This window comes from Anopheles coluzzii, chromosome 2 (genome assembly GCF_943734685.1).
Source record: "Anopheles coluzzii chromosome 2, AcolN3, whole genome shotgun sequence".
Lineage (NCBI taxonomy): Eukaryota > Metazoa > Arthropoda > Insecta > Diptera > Culicidae > Anopheles > Anopheles coluzzii.
The window spans coordinates 5131681-5146430 of NC_064670.1; the positions used below are offsets into that span (position 1 = coordinate 5131681).

The window sequence follows — 14750 nt, forward strand, 5'->3', positions numbered from 1 at the left end:
TGCAAAGATTTCACTGCAGTGTGCGGTTTAGCAGAGATCAATCAATCTTTTTTTGTACTTTGTTGTGGGTTTCCCACCATTCCCACAATATTTATTAAGCATTTTCATATTTTTGTGAGAATATTTCGCCAAATTCTATTTGACAGCTGTTTGGCAACCACGGTTGAAGTGGATCGGATTATGCGTTCCGCAATCAAAAGCCCATCACTAGCGCTACCCTGAGCCTCCGTCTCTGTGTGTATATGCCTGTGTGTATGCGTACGTACTTTGTGCTGCTGAACCTGTGAGCAAACCAAATATTTCGTCGAGAATTTTTGCCTGCGTGATTCGCGGAAACAGTGCGCTTTTCATCCTGTGTTTGTATGTGCCTACTGCTGGTGTGTTTTCCGTGCGTTGCGTTCGCTACGATTAGGCGAGTTGAAACGGTAGAAAAATAGCTCAAATGTTCGTTCCGTGATGGGTCGCACTGCGTCACCGTAATTAAGGTGCTGGTGCTGGTGCTGGATTAGGGAAGGTAGTGATCCATTTTCCTAGCTGCTGCTGCTGCTGGTCTGGTACGGGAAACGACCAACGAAAGGAGGGGGTATAGCCCAACGGTGGCAAAAGACAAAAAGCGAACTGTTTCGAAATATGCGTACCTCGACGATCGATTTTCCCTTGAAGATTCCAGTGTATGTGTGTTTTTGTGTGCGTGTATGTGTGTGCGCGTGTTACAGGGAATCGAATTGATGAGATCCCCCTTTTCTTCTCCGTGAGCCATTAGAGGTACGGAGGTCCGCAAAAATAAGCTTCCCCATTTCCTCCATTAATGAGCACACACATTGCCCAAGCAGCGGGCTGTCGGGGACTGTAGTGTGTGGTGTCGTGGTGTGCTGTGATGGTGTGCCCCGTCCGTATCAAGTTTTTCCTGTCAGGGCAGGGGGGAGCCCTTAACGCTGGCATGGTATTGGTTTCGGTATGGTCGTCGTCGCCCTTCCCCGGAGGTGTGTCACGGAAGGATGGGTAGCGCAGCAGTAGTCGCAGTAGCAACAGCAGTAGCAGCAGCAGTAGCAAAAAACGCAAAACTCCGCGTCAAGTGTGTGTGTGTGTGTGTGCACATATTTTCAACTTCCGTTCCTGAAACTGCAAAGTTTTACTTTTCGAATCCCATCCGCGCACTAACCTTCCCGCGACGAGCTGCGCCTTGACAAAGTCGCCCCCCCCCCCCCTTTCGAGCGAAAAAAAACTTATTCCCCCAACCCAACCATCGCACAAGGGCGGCAGTCGGAAGAGAGGTTGGTCGGTCGGTAATGGCTCTCATGAAAGTGCCGTTTTTTGTATTATTTGGCATCGCTTGTGGTAGTGCAAAAGCGGACGAACCGCACGCGAAAAGGGAAAACCTATACACGCACACACACATACCACACACATAGACAGGCGCGTATTGAGTCGGCTGGAACTTGCCATCGCGTTTGTCAGTCGGGAAATCGAGGGCAGCACCGGTTTTTTTTTAAATTCTGATTTCGATGCATAACCGAAGCCGCCCGACCGAGGTCGGTTTAATCGGGTGTTGGAAAAATGCAATGAACAAAATGTTACTTGGACGCGGCTCCCCCCCAAGAGGAAACGTCGACGTTCGACGTTCTTTTGTTGTGTGTTGGGGGTTTCGCGAAGCAGCAACCCTTGCACAATAATACTGCCCCCGTCTGTTGTTGTCGGGCGGGGTGTGAACATTGTGAAGTATAGTAAGGGGAGGGGGGGGGTGGGTTGAATTTTCCTCAAATGGAAAATCTATGACCGTGGCCGCCCTGTGTCTTGTTGGGTGGGCGTGGTGTGATGATGGGAAAAAGTGCCCAAGCACCGGCGGAAGTGCTGAAGGGAGGGTATAGCATAAGCAAAGTGGGCATTGATGTTTTCTCTGTGACAGCGCGAACATTGTGACGTATGTAAAGCGTATGTGTGTGTGTTTGTGTACGTGCGTCGTGACTGTTTGTTGGAATGTGTGCTGGGATCAGCGATTATAGTAGAGGGTTCCTTTTGTGATGTACCTGCAGCGCAGGAACCAACCGGTTATCGGAGATGTTCGATCAAGGAAGCAACCGAAAGCTGTTTTCATAGCATTCCCAAACCACGAAATAATACCATTGCAAAAAAGGCTGAAATAAGCGATTAACCGTCACCACCATATCGTTTGACACAGGAAGTGCTCGGGGGACGGTTTGTTACGTTGGACGTGAGCCCGTCGTGCGTGTGCATGTATGTGTATGTGTATGCGCGGGCGCGCTCTTGTGTTTGTGTGCTGCATCTCTTGAACGGTACATTCGAAACCGCACATATCCTCGACAACCAAGCAACCAGGGCAAGCGCCCAACAAAAAAGAAGAATAAAAAATCAACGTTGTTCTTTCCGGGTAGGGATGAAGAAGAAGGATAAAGTCCAATGCAAAAAAAAAAACACAGCAGCAGACTCTAGCACCAACTGTCAGTTCGTTGTCGCAAACGTCAAGATCCTTTCGCTGCAATTGGAGCTGCTTTGGTTTAGTTCGATCTCTCGTTAAGCCAATTTCCGTCAGTATTTTTATTCGTTTCAAACGAATTTTTACTGCGGCAACAAAGACGTCTCCAGTTCAAGGTAGTTGTCAAGATAACAGTAAAGCAGTGTCCTCGAAGGAAGCAAGGCATTTGCCTATCCCTACTCCCGTATGTATGCCCCGTGCAATAAAAAAAAAAGAAAGCTATGTACGACGCAGCAGTAAAAAGTCGCACGGAAAAAAGCTACAGGGTGCATACAAGCTTTATTAATAATGCGTATTAGGGTCGTGTGTGTAATTGTACATGTGTGTGCATGTGTGTACCTCTTGTGATAAAACAACTGCAACCAACAGTGTTTAAGCTGGGGATACGAAAAACATCGTAAAACCGTTTTCTTTACCTACTAAGGACAAGTAAACAGAAAAAAAAACATTATTTTCTCTAAAACGGTGTTGTAAAGAAGGATATTCACAGGTGTAAAAACGGGTATTCTGTTGCAAAAGTTTCGTTTGTTGCTAACAACGAGCTTTTTTGCTCCCATGTGTCTCTGTAAATGTGTCTCAATGTGTTCTTATTTTTTCTTTCTGTGCCATACAGTGTAGCGGTGTGTGTCCTGATTCCCTCCCACCCCAATGCACGTACTCGCTAATAAACAATAACACAGCACAATCTCACGCGAGCGCGCAGAGTACGGTTGAGCTGCAGCGGCACCCTGTTTCCTTGCGCCAGAGCGAGAAGCCAACAGTGTGCGTGCAGCCTGCGTGTCGAACCTGCTCCAGCGAGTGGGTGGGCGTGTGTGTGTGTGCGTGCGTTCGTGCGTGCGTGCGCGTTCCTGTATCCTAGTGTGCTGCGGAGTGAAAAACAACCTGTCAAACTAGGACGACCTCTCTCCCCTGCGGGTTCCATTCGCATCATCTTCTGAGTGAAAGCAAGGGAGTGTTTTGGAAGTTAAATTGTGTCCCTTGTTGTATGTGCGTGTGTGTTAGTGAAGCAAAACAGTGACCGGAAGCGGCCAAACGGGAAAGCTCCCGGTCGGAGAAGAGTTCCTGCCTATCCCATCAAAAGGACACTGCATCTCGCATCTCGTGTCTTGAGGTCCATCATCCGCCCAGTTTCAGCACTGCCTGCTGTACGCGTCCCACTGCCCGGGCGTGCCACAGGGTGTAGTGAGAGGAACCACTACACCTTGCCTCCTCCGGGGGTTCCGGTCGGTCCGGCACGATGGCGTGCCTGAATACGCTGAAGCTAGAAATCAAAACGCTCGAGCAGGTCTTCCCCAAGAACCATGAACGGTTCCAAATCCTTAACGCCACGGTGGACGAGCTGTGCTGCCGTTTCATCGGGCGCAACGGCAAGCAATACGTAATCCATGCCAACATTACGGTAAGTGTCGGAACCCTGATGTCTGCAATGCCATGTTTTCCTTATTTGTAGTGTTTTATTTTGGTTTGAACTCTCTGTGCAGCTTTGCCACGTGTGTATACATGGCATGTTTATAAGTTAACTTAGTTGAGGATGGCTTTATCGCAAGTTTATGCTGCTAGATTTTAGTTTTCCTCAGCAATTCACTTCCAACATAACTCCGCTAGTCGGTCAAACTAAACAAAGTATATTTGTTGATATACGCACTCCCCACAGCCGAAGCTAAACCGTGAACACAAAACATTCGTTGTGTTTTTGCATTCGCTTCGGAGCGGTGCCAAGCATATTGTGTGACACGTTTGTACAAAACAAATGGAAACAAGTTCTAGAAAACATTGAAAAATGTCAATTTTACGCTCTTATTTATGAAACGAAAAAACAGCGACACAGAGTGAGAGAGGGAGGAAGGGAGAAAAAGAGAGAATTGCATGATGCATCGAATATCAATACCGTGTGTACAAGTGCAGAGGGAAAGTACTTCACAATTTAGGTCAATTTCTCAGTCCCATCCTCTGGTGCTGTTGCTTGGCAAGCATCGTAGAAGGCTGTGCGAGGTCATAATGCAATGATGATGACGGCAACGTGCGAAACTAAGAACATGTATAGAATTTTTCGTACCAAGCACGAAGGTCAAGCGTGTATGTGTGTGTGTGTGTCGAGGAAGAAAACTTTCTAAAGATATATCGTGGAGAAACGACCGTCACAGACCCAGATGGAGAAGGACTTTAAGCTGTGTTGTTACACAATAATGAAGCGTTAGAAAGCGTTTTGTTTTGAACATGCACACTCATACATTCTCCCCAGTCAGTCAACTGCACCGTCATGAATGGTGCAGCTCATGTAGATTTCATAATACCGTATCAAACATGGCGTTTTCCGTATTTCCATGTTATCCTTACGCACAGCCACACATAATGCACGCGTGCACCATGTTTCTGTTGGATCGTATGCTTGCTTGTTAAGTAGTGCGGAAAATGCACCCGGGTGTCGCTTACAAAACGAACCATTTAATGGACACCAAGCGCAGGTGACATTTCCACGCAAGGCATACTTTGTCGCATCAGTTCACAGCTGACATGCAAAAAACTCTCCCGTTCACGTGTAGGGGAAAGCGGGGCAAAATGGGCATGTGGGGCAAAATGGGCACCCTCTATTTAAGCATTATTTGACTACAAAGCTACTTTCCAATGCTCAAAATGTATTCATTAGAGTGTTTTATGAACACCATGTAAGTTTCATAACCCTAACACAACAAATAACCAAGAAAAGTGCAAAATAAGGTTTAGTAGCATATTGATGTAATTTTTGTCACTTCGAAAATAAGCTTAACCCAGTGTCACAGGGATGCGTTGAAGTTTTACATTATATATTATTAAAGATATGATATTTCTATACAATTTGTCTGAAGAAAGCAAGGCGATCGAATGCGTATTTTTACTAATATAACATAAAATACAAAAATGCTTCACGTGGGGCAAAATGGGCAGTTACGCTTGGGGCAAAATGGGCAGATACTTTTGACAAATGGCGTTTGGTGAGGCTATGGTGTTGTATTTGTCGCCTCAATAATGATAACAGACACAGCTTCAAAAGAATCGATTTTGTAGATTTAAACGTGTAAAAACTGTTTTAATTTTGATAACATATTTTTGGAAGAATTTTAAGGGCTTTCCTGACCAGCAAAACAAAAGATAGAACGAAAATACAATTCACGAAACGGTGCGCAAAAGCATAGACCATTACCTAAGCGCAGTTGTTGTGGCCCATTTTACCCCAGTGTTTTGACGTTTCACAGTTTGTTTACATATGCCCATTTTGCCCCAGGGCTATGCCCATTTTACCCCGCGTGTCAAAATAGCTTCTCGTAAAACATCAACTTTTATTTTACACTGTTTTCATGATTTTAAGTTGTTTTCATTCTATGTGGCAATTTTAATCCATAGATAAATAGTGGAGGCATACAATAATGCATGAATAATTGTGTTTTGTGGCATATTCAATGGAATATTCAGTAAACTGCTTAACATGCCCATTTTGCCCCGCTTTCCCCTATCCATCATGTATCCATCTTTCCTGCTCTACACTGCTAAGGGAAGAGCAAATGTGTATGAGTGTGAGTTGAAAAAACAACAACAAACAAACTGAGATTTGTTTTGAAATGTATTAATCTTTTTGTTATTTATTTTTACCACAAACACACAGCAGAATACAATAATACTTCCTTGTTTGATGGCTAGTTAAAAATTGAAATGTTTTATTGCACATATTGCACAAATTCTTCTTCTCTTCCTGATTAATACACACATAACTCGCACAAAACATGTATCACCATTTAGGATGCCGTTCATCACGTTTCCGTTTGTGTTATTGACCTTTTTTCTTCGTTTTTATGCACGCCAGCAATCGATGCCACAGGATGCTGCTTAGAGAGAGAGAGAGCAGTGGGTTGTACCGGACAAAGCCAAGCGTCTGGCGTGGGCTTCTTTGTGTCTGGTTGGGTCGAACACTGGAGCCAATACAAATATTGATCCTTCTAATGGCTCTGGTGGGGGGTTAAGGAAGACGAATGTGAAGATATATGATAATAATGTGTGATGGAGGGGAGAATGGAAGGGAGGCTCATGATGCTCGAGAGCAAGAAACCATTGCAGCCACTGCATAACGAATTTATGTGTAACTTGTTTTGTTTTATGCGATACAGAAACTCAGCTTTCAGGTACAATTCATATGTTCTTCATAATAATTTTCCCCCCCTTTTCCTATTCGACCATCCTTTACAGGAAACGTATCCATCCACGCCACCAGTATGGTTCGCCGAGAGCGAAGACACAAGTATTAGTAACGCTGTACAAATACTTACGAACACGAAAGGTTTAGATAATCACGTTATAAATCAGGTAAGCCAGGAGCATCTAATGCAATCAAATCCTTCTTACGGCAAGGATATGGAGAGGATTAACTTTAATGTAATATTCTTCCCTCGCACCCGGTAGGTACACATACTGCTGCGCGAACTCTGCCGGCAGCATACGGTCCCACTACCTCCCGATCTGGAAACGCTGAAGAAAGCCTTCCAGCCGAACGGTGGCGCAGCCGGGGCACACCTACACCCAGCCGCCCAGCTCCACCAGCACGGTATGTCACCTCAGCAGCTTCTTCCGGCGCACCAGCAACACCAGCAACTGCAGCTCCAGCAGCAGCAGCAACAGGCGATCGACGAGATCGACTCCGACTGTGATGATATCGAGGACGTGGTCGGCGACAGCGACCAGGAAAGCGAAGGCGAAGAGGACCTGCCCCTCGAGATGGACGATGGCCGTAGCACGGCAAAGGTACGGAAAGGGAAATGTTGTGAATGCTTGGCTGGAATGTGCACAAGCAGCCGCCACGAGGGGTGGTCTGCCCGTTTTTTTTTTTTTTGGGGAAGAAAATTAATGCATGCTTTGCTGTTTCGTTCTTTGCGAAATGCTGCAGTTGCATGAATCGTGTAAACAGTAGCGGGGAAACAGCCGCGTATTGGGTAACGTGCGCACGTCAGCATAAATATGTGTGCACGCGAGGTTTGACCTTTATGGGGCGGGAACTACGCACAACAAACAGCTCTTGGCAAAAACAGAATGATTACATCCAGCAACACTTACAGAAAGTCGTACATACACTGCTCTTTGTTTGACTTCAGGGTGTTTGGAAGCTTATCAGAATGTCCTATTTAGAAACATCGTAATTGGTGTTATTCTCTCGAATAGTGATCATGAAGTTAACAGGATGAAGTTGATAGTATCTTCCCGGTGTCGTCTAAGATTACCTCATAGGGGGAAGAGCTAACATTTATCTCCAACCGTTTGCCGGAACACCACCAGCAATAGGGTGTGTCATGTGGTTCTGTATAAAGGGAGTGATTTTGCTGTTTTGTGATCGGTTGCGGGAAAAATGTCAATGCATCCAGGTTAACATTCCAGCTAACATTATTTCCCATCCCTTCTGTAGAAAGACGAAATGGAGGTAGAACACCTAGCAACACTGGAAAGATTAAGACAAACGCAACGGCAGGATTATTTGAAGGTAAGTATGAGTATAATCTCTACACCCTTGCATGGTAGATCGTCTCCTAAACCGTGACTGTTTCGTTGCCAGGGTTCGGTGTCCGGCTCGGTCCAAGCAACGGATCGACTGATGAAGGAGCTGCGAGACATTTACCGGTCGGACTCGTTCAAAAACAACATGTACTCGATAGAGCTGGTGAACGACTCCATCTACGAGTGGAACATCCGCCTCATGTCGGTCGACCCGGACAGCCCGCTGCACAACGATCTGGTCCTGCTGAAGGAGCGCGAAGGCAAGGACAGCATACTGCTGAACATCATTTTCAAGGAGACGTACCCGTTCGAGCCACCGTTTGTGCGTGTTGTGCATCCAATCATATCCGGTAAGCAGCAAGCAGCGAATAGCTAGGCGCGACCCCGGTTTTGCTTACCTCCTTTGCACCCTTTTTTTCCGCAGGTGGTTACGTACTGGTCGGTGGTGCCATCTGCATGGAGCTGCTCACGAAGCAAGGCTGGAGCTCGGCTTACACCGTGGAGGCGGTCATCATGCAAATAGCGGCCACACTAGTCAAGGGCAAGGCGCGAATACAGTTCGGACCCACCAAGGTAAGAAATTTAATACTCACTCTCTCTATCTCTCTCTCCCTTTCTCTATCGCTGCCGTTGAAAAACGAGATGTTCGTTTTTTGAGGCAGCTTATGTTGCGCCATTTTCATCCACAAACTAATCGAGAATCAGTCTCTTTCCCAGGGCCAGTACAGCTTAGCTAGAGCGCAGCAAAGTTTCAAATCGCTCGTGCAAATCCACGAAAAGAACGGATGGTTTACACCCCCCAAGGAGGATGGTTAAGAGTTGGGAGAGGGGAGGGCAAACGCCGTTCCACGATGCTGTTGCAGCGCTTCGCTTCCGTGCTCTGTTGTTGATGCTGTAGTGTAGTAGTAGTTGTCAGCGTCTTATAACAGTGAAACACGACCGAAAGCAACGGCATCGCGCTAGTTCTTCTAACAATAATCGTTCGTTCTTTAAGCTTTTAGGTTCCTAGACTTAAGTGTAGATGCGAGTACGAATGGAGATGGGATGATTCTAGAGCGATACGGATGAATGCGTCTATCAAAATTGCGTGCGTGCGTGCGTGCGTGAACGTGCTTGTGTTATGTTTGTGTGTAGAAAACTTCGGAAAGATCGAATGCGCGTGAATGGGGTAAAAACACTCTCGAAAGCAAAAGGGATCGGTAGAGTGGGCTAGTAACGTATGGGGGAAGTCGGGGGATAGCTGCAGAACTTCACAGAGAGAGAGAAACGCTGGAAGAAGCCACTTTAAATAAGCTTAGTAAATAGGAAATGGTGAGATACTGTTTGAGAATTCGCTTCAGAAAGAAGGATTTAGAAAAGGGAGAGAAAGAGAGCGGAGTGTTAGTAGAGCACATTTTCAACCTTTTGTTCATATACTATCTACACAACCAAACACCATTCAATATTCAGCACCGCCGTACACTCAACAATCACAACACACACACACAGCAGTGAAAGATCTTCTTCTTATCATAAAGTATATTTTAAACCAGCATCTCCTATAGTAGGGAAGTGAAATGGATAGGAATTCGGGCGGAAGATACCGATCGGCACTAAAAAAAAATGCGCATGTGCATACAGACGGGCATTCTATAACAGTTCTGTTTATTCTTTGTACTGTAATTCCCTACCTGACTCTGCACTGAAGGTGTGAACTACGTGCAGAATTAAATTAAAACACATCTTGGAACCGCACTAGAAGCTCGTGTTGTAAAATTGACTGTAGTGCAGCAAAATAGGGGTACAACTAGTTTAATGTCGACCACACGACGACATGTGGTCGACATACTGACCGGTGATACAACACGCGTTGAGCAGGAAGGGGATTGAATGGAGATCCATTGAATTGTTGTTCCTTCAATATTTTCATTCATAGCAAACCCGAAGATCGGTAGCAATGGTTCGTCCTTTTCTCTGATCTGACACAAAGGGGCAGGGGAAAAATTCAAAATGATTCAAAGCTTCTCCTCGCACTTCCGCCAACAATCATAAGCTGAGCTGCCGATCACACCAGTATAGACTGAAAGGAGGAAGTGTGCGCTTTGCTGTGTTCTCCGGTGTGGTGGAACGTTACGTTTGCCGTGTACATGTGGAGCTCTTCAACGAATATCTTCCATCTGTTTGCCGTGCGCAATCTCACGATCGATAAAGCGAGTCAAGAGAAGTCTGTCGGCCGGATCAGACAGACCTAAATGCAACGAATTATAGTTTGTTTTACCTGCTTTTCATTCTGCTTTCTTTCTGTAGACGAGCATATGAGAATGGAAACTAAAACACGAGCGCGCTCAACATCATCTGTCGATTCGTTAAATGGAAATACACAAGTTGAATGGGATTCAATACGGTGTATGCTATGGTTTGTTAGTTTTTTCGCTCAAAACCCGAACCGAACAATGAAACACAAACACCCTCACAACTCAACTTTTAAAACTCAAAATAGCAATCAAACAAAGTGCACTCTAGGAGAATAGCGATAATGCATGGCTCTGCGTGGGTGTGCGCGGGGAAAGATGTGGAGAAAGATCTGACCTGGTGTTCGGTATGGGAAAGGAATAACACACACACAATCCGTTGTTGGGTCTTTTCCCTTTCCAGGAGGCCGAGAAAAAAAGGGGAGTTAGTGTAAGATGATAACTAAAACGCCCGACCGGAGGGAAACTAGCAAGGCAGACGAAAACACGTAATATGTACAGAATATGGCAAAGAAAAAGTGAAAAAATTATGCAAAATTTGCAGACAGTGTTTTAGTAGTAGCCTGCTACACGGTGTGAGGAGGAAAGGGGAGACTGCGCAGTGTAAGGGAAATCCCCACAAATTGTTTTATATAAATCTTAAAGGGAAAACGCGGAATGGAAAGAAGGAAGAAAAAACAGAAACAACATTATTTTAGACTCTTCGTGTTCTGCTTCCTTCCTAATGGGTTCCATCGGACTGCTGTGACATATGTAAAATAGAAAAGTAATTAAAAGAAGAAGAAAACACTGCAGAAACAGCAACCAATCTTATTTAGAAACATTACGAAGAGAGAAGGTGGCCACAGCCCAGGGGAGGGGGTTTAGTTCGAATCAGCGGGGGAAAGAGAAGAACAGAAACACATTCTCCCTATTAAGAGAAGATACAAAAAAGGCAGCAGCAAAAAGGACGCCGCGCAATAAAACACGCAAAAGAGCAAGGAGGGTATTCGCATTCGATGCGTGTTTGAGCGCCCGCGCGCTCGCGCAGCTAGATATTGCTCTCGCGTGCACGTTTGTGTGAGAATGGAATGTGCGAGTGAAAGTATGTTAAGTCGAGGTCAGCGTGGAGAAAAGTTAAGAGTAATAAAAGAAAAACAAACAATAGTTTATATATATAATTATAAACACGAGTATATATAAAAGTATATATATATATATATATTGGTAAATAACGAAATAATAAATTCAAATCTTTCATCAGAAAAGAACCAATACACACAAACAAATGCTCTCTATCTGTCTCACAAACACAGACACACCTTCTCCTCTGGTATCATAGTTTCGTTTTGCTGGCAGTGTTGGCTACTATGATCAGTTTCCTCGCTGTACGGATTAATTGTGCATCGCGTGTCTTTATGGCAAATACGTTACGGCAAAGAATGGCCTTCAGAAGCCTTTCGAGTACGTCTTTCTAGCAGGCCGAGCAACGGTTGATCTCACCATCTGCTGGGACAGCTGGGAAGCTGAGATGAACTGCGACTGTGTCAGTGGTTGCGAAAACAAATCCCCATCCGCGTCCTCCTTCATATCGCCATACTCGTCCTTAGCAGCAGCCGTCACATTTGGCACGGTCAGTTCCAAGTCTTCCTCGGCGGTCTCTGGCGTATCGCGCTGCAACTGTTCGCTGGTGGCAGCCGTTACCCAGCTTCCGATACGCTCGTTAATGTCCGCCAGCGGTGGCAGTTTCGTCGGGATTTGCTCCATATTCGTAGCCTGCGGTGGTACGTCAGTGTTCCCAACGCCCCAAACGCTGAGCAATGTCGGCGCAAGGACATCGCGGTACTGCTGCAGATCTTCCAGCGTCTGTCGCCACGGTGGCGGTGCTTTACGACCATACTTCCTGCGTCTTCGTATAACCGACGGTTCAGCTGCGCTGGACGAACCGCTGGCAACGGACTGCGAAGGACACCATACACCCTCATCTTCCTCGTCGTCCTCGTGCTGCTCTTCCTCTGTATTTAAGTCTTCCTCCTTCTCGTCCTCCCTTTTCTTGCGCCTGTGTTTTCGTTTGACCTCCGGCGGAAGATACAATATCTGTCGCAGTTCGCTTCCCTCGACGGGACAGTTGAAAATGTCACGAAACTTTTGCATCGTCTTAAAGCTGGTCGCACGGTACGGTATTCGTCCTGCCTGCCCTACCAACTTCTCGTGCCATTGTTGCAAACGTGCCCCGATGTGTTGTTGCCGCTCAACATCGGGCCGTTTCAACTCATGCTGCTTCTCTTCATCCCGATCGAAATCGTAGCTAAGCGATTGCTGCACCACATCCCCAGCTGAAGTCTGCAGTAGGATATAAAGCCGAGGCTCATGCCGTTCCGTTCCATTGTCCGTTGGCAAACAGCTCCGTAACAGTGCCGCTCCAGATTGGCAGGCGTAAAACCGTTTCCGCAATGGTTCGTACGCCGACAGGCAATGTCCTTGCGCTTGTGCCTGCTTGTACGTGTCGTGAAAGGTCGGTGGATGGTAGGGATAGTGTTGCGTCGCGTACACCGGCTCACCGAACAGGTCGGTCGGGTTCGGGGAACGGGTGAAGCTGGCCACACCGTAGCTCATCGGCAGATGGCTACCGAACAGGACGAAATGGTGCTCCGTATCGTGATCGGCAGTAGCGTTCCACTGGTGGCTCAAGAACACTGGACATTGCTTCAGATTGTGGGCAAACACTAGCAGCACCTTCACGATGAGCTTAACGTTCCCGAAGTCAAACGAATCGCCTCCGTTCTGTGCGCTCTCCTCAGTAGGCGGTTGATCAACGCTTTCTTCGATTTTTGCCACAATTAACTTGTGAGTGGTAGCGATAAAAAGAAGCTCCTCGGAAGATGTGACCTCCAGCGCGCAGCACTGCTCGCACGGGGATATCCAGCGCGAAAAATCGCTTGCCCCACGGTGTGCAAGCCGCCAGTCTCGGGTCGGAGAATTTTCCCCGTTTCGCACCACCGTGTACAGATGGAGTTGAGTGCGATCGAGGCAAGCGACAAGGGAATGGCCATCTACGCACCTCACTGCCGACCAGTGGTCATTATTGTGACACGTCACACGCTCCTCCTTCGTTGTGGGTGAATGTTTCGGGACGGATTGTGGTAGCGTTACCATGTCCTCACATGTTTCCTCATCATCGCTGAACGTCCACAGCTGCAGCTGGCGTGCGTAATCCGTCGTACAGAGCGTCAGTGTTGATCCACCGACGAAGCAAACGCTCGCCAACGGGTTTACTGAAAAGATGTGCTGAACGGGACGCCATTCGACACTGTCCGGTGTGACATTAATCTCGCGCAGTATTATGACCACATGTCGTTTCCTGGCAAGAATCACGCTGCCATCTTCGCTCGGTACGAGCTCAAGCAGTGGACCTTCCATTTCCATCGGACATGCTTGAACTTGCCCCACTTCGAAACCTTCTCCATCACAGTGTATCCGCAGCACTTCCACATCCTGCAGGCTTTCCCCGGTCGCTTTGAATATCGTTGCGCTACCCGCACCTCCCGGGACGGCCACCATGGTCCCGCCGGTAAAGTGAGGATTGTAATTCGTCTCCAGCTTCAGGTACGGATCGGGATCACGGTCCAGCAGGGCGGCATACACAAGGGTCACCGTGTGCTGCACACTCTCATCCTCGCCGTTACCATGGAGATCGAGTGGTCGGTCAGTGGCGACTTTTTGGTACTTCTTTCGCAGACTGTGCAGTTCCCGCTCGTAGGCCTGCTTGGTGTGTATTGCCCGAACCATCAAATCGGGCATCGACGGCCCTAGTCCCGGGGTGGTGTGCAGCGGCATCGGTAACGTTGCAGTGAATGGGCGCGTTGTTTTGAAGTGGGTTAGCAGCGTGTCCTCGGTGAGCACGTTCGGTTGCAACGGTAGCTGAAGGATGCTGTGATGTGGATTACGCCGGAGGAAGGTGGACGATGGATTACCGACATTGTGTCGAACGATCGGTTCGATGGCAGGATTGATGTACTGAAAGGAGCACAATGAGGTGTTGTTATGCTTACGAGTGAACACAGTTAATTCGTTGGATTGCAGTCATACCTGTGCACCTTCCGACTGCCCGGCCGGGAGCACATTTTTGGGCACACTTTTCCTTTCCCTTTTCCGTTTGGTTGGTTCTTTTTTAACATTGTCACCAGCTTCATCCGTTTTACCGTCCTGGGGTTTCGATCTTTTTGGTCGTTGCTTTCGGATCATCGCACTGCCATCCGTGTACTGCACGGGCCGGTTTGCTTGGATTCGTCGAAAAGTGTCGCGAGCACATGGCGCCAAATCGGTTTGTTTTGATTGCGTGCATTGCGTCTGTGTGCGTGACAGGCAGCTCTCATTCGGGGAAGCAGTGCTGCCAAGGCGGTACAGCGATTCAGTGTTTGTATTATAATTTAAATGGATTTTTGCATATTTTAAGTGCATCTAAAGCATTTAGCTAATGATTTAGCTTGGTTTTATCTATTATTTGCTAAAATAAAGCAGATCAATAAAAT

The 14750-nt window shown here is 46.9% G+C and overlaps 3 protein-coding genes across 14 annotated transcripts in view; 2 read left to right on the plus strand and 1 right to left on the minus strand.

The window, feature by feature from the left end:
* The window catches only part of LOC120950462 (60S ribosomal protein L17), a 195683-nt gene that overhangs the window by 162890 nt on the left and 18043 nt on the right, over nucleotides 1–14750 (plus strand). The window lies entirely within an intron of this gene.
* Nucleotides 182–11406, plus strand: LOC120948631 (ubiquitin-conjugating enzyme E2 Q2). Of its 12 annotated transcripts, XR_007452103.1 has the most exons (9): nucleotides 213–425; nucleotides 3108–3893; nucleotides 6713–6829; nucleotides 6926–7264; nucleotides 7920–7994; nucleotides 8067–8358; nucleotides 8433–8581; nucleotides 8714–9111; nucleotides 10558–11406. XR_007452103.1 is itself a non-coding variant. In XM_040365194.2 (8 exons), the coding sequence occupies exons 2-8, from the start codon at nucleotides 3732–3734 to the stop codon at nucleotides 8822–8824; spliced, it is 1245 nt and encodes a 414-aa protein (XP_040221128.1). In that variant the 5' UTR covers nucleotides 182–283; nucleotides 3108–3731; the 3' UTR covers nucleotides 8825–11406. The 12 variants fall into 12 exon arrangements, 11 of the variants coding, with proteins under 11 accessions (XP_040221128.1, XP_040221129.1, XP_040221124.1 ...); XM_040365194.2 differs by having other exon boundaries at nucleotides 182–283; nucleotides 8714–11406; XM_040365195.2 differs by having other exon boundaries at nucleotides 213–514; nucleotides 8714–11406.
* On the minus strand, nucleotides 10392–14612 carry LOC120961584 (uncharacterized). Its single transcript, XM_040385387.2, has 2 exons — nucleotides 14308–14612; nucleotides 10392–14235 (listed from the first exon to the last, which is right to left on the minus strand). The coding sequence occupies exons 1-2, from the start codon at nucleotides 14461–14463 to the stop codon at nucleotides 11668–11670; spliced, it is 2724 nt and encodes a 907-aa protein (XP_040241321.2). The 5' UTR covers nucleotides 14464–14612; the 3' UTR covers nucleotides 10392–11667.

Excerpts from the sequence above, each read along its gene's own strand:
- LOC120961584 (XM_040385387.2), bottom strand. The coding sequence starts at position 14,463 with ATGATCCGAAAGCAACGACCAAAAAGATCGAAACCCCAGGACGGTAAA. Across the intron at positions 14,236-14,307 it reads GGCAGTCGGAAGGTGCACAG|TACATCAATCCTGCCATCGA; the intron begins GTATGACTGCAA and ends TGCTCCTTTCAG.
- LOC120948631 (XM_040365194.2), top strand. The coding sequence starts at position 3,732 with ATGGCGTGCCTGAATACGCTGAAGCTAGAAATCAAAACGCTCGAGCAG. Across the intron at positions 6,830-6,925 it reads ATAATCACGTTATAAATCAG|GTACACATACTGCTGCGCGA; the intron begins GTAAGCCAGGAG and ends CGCACCCGGTAG. Across the intron at positions 7,265-7,919 it reads ATGGCCGTAGCACGGCAAAG|AAAGACGAAATGGAGGTAGA; the intron begins GTACGGAAAGGG and ends TCCCTTCTGTAG.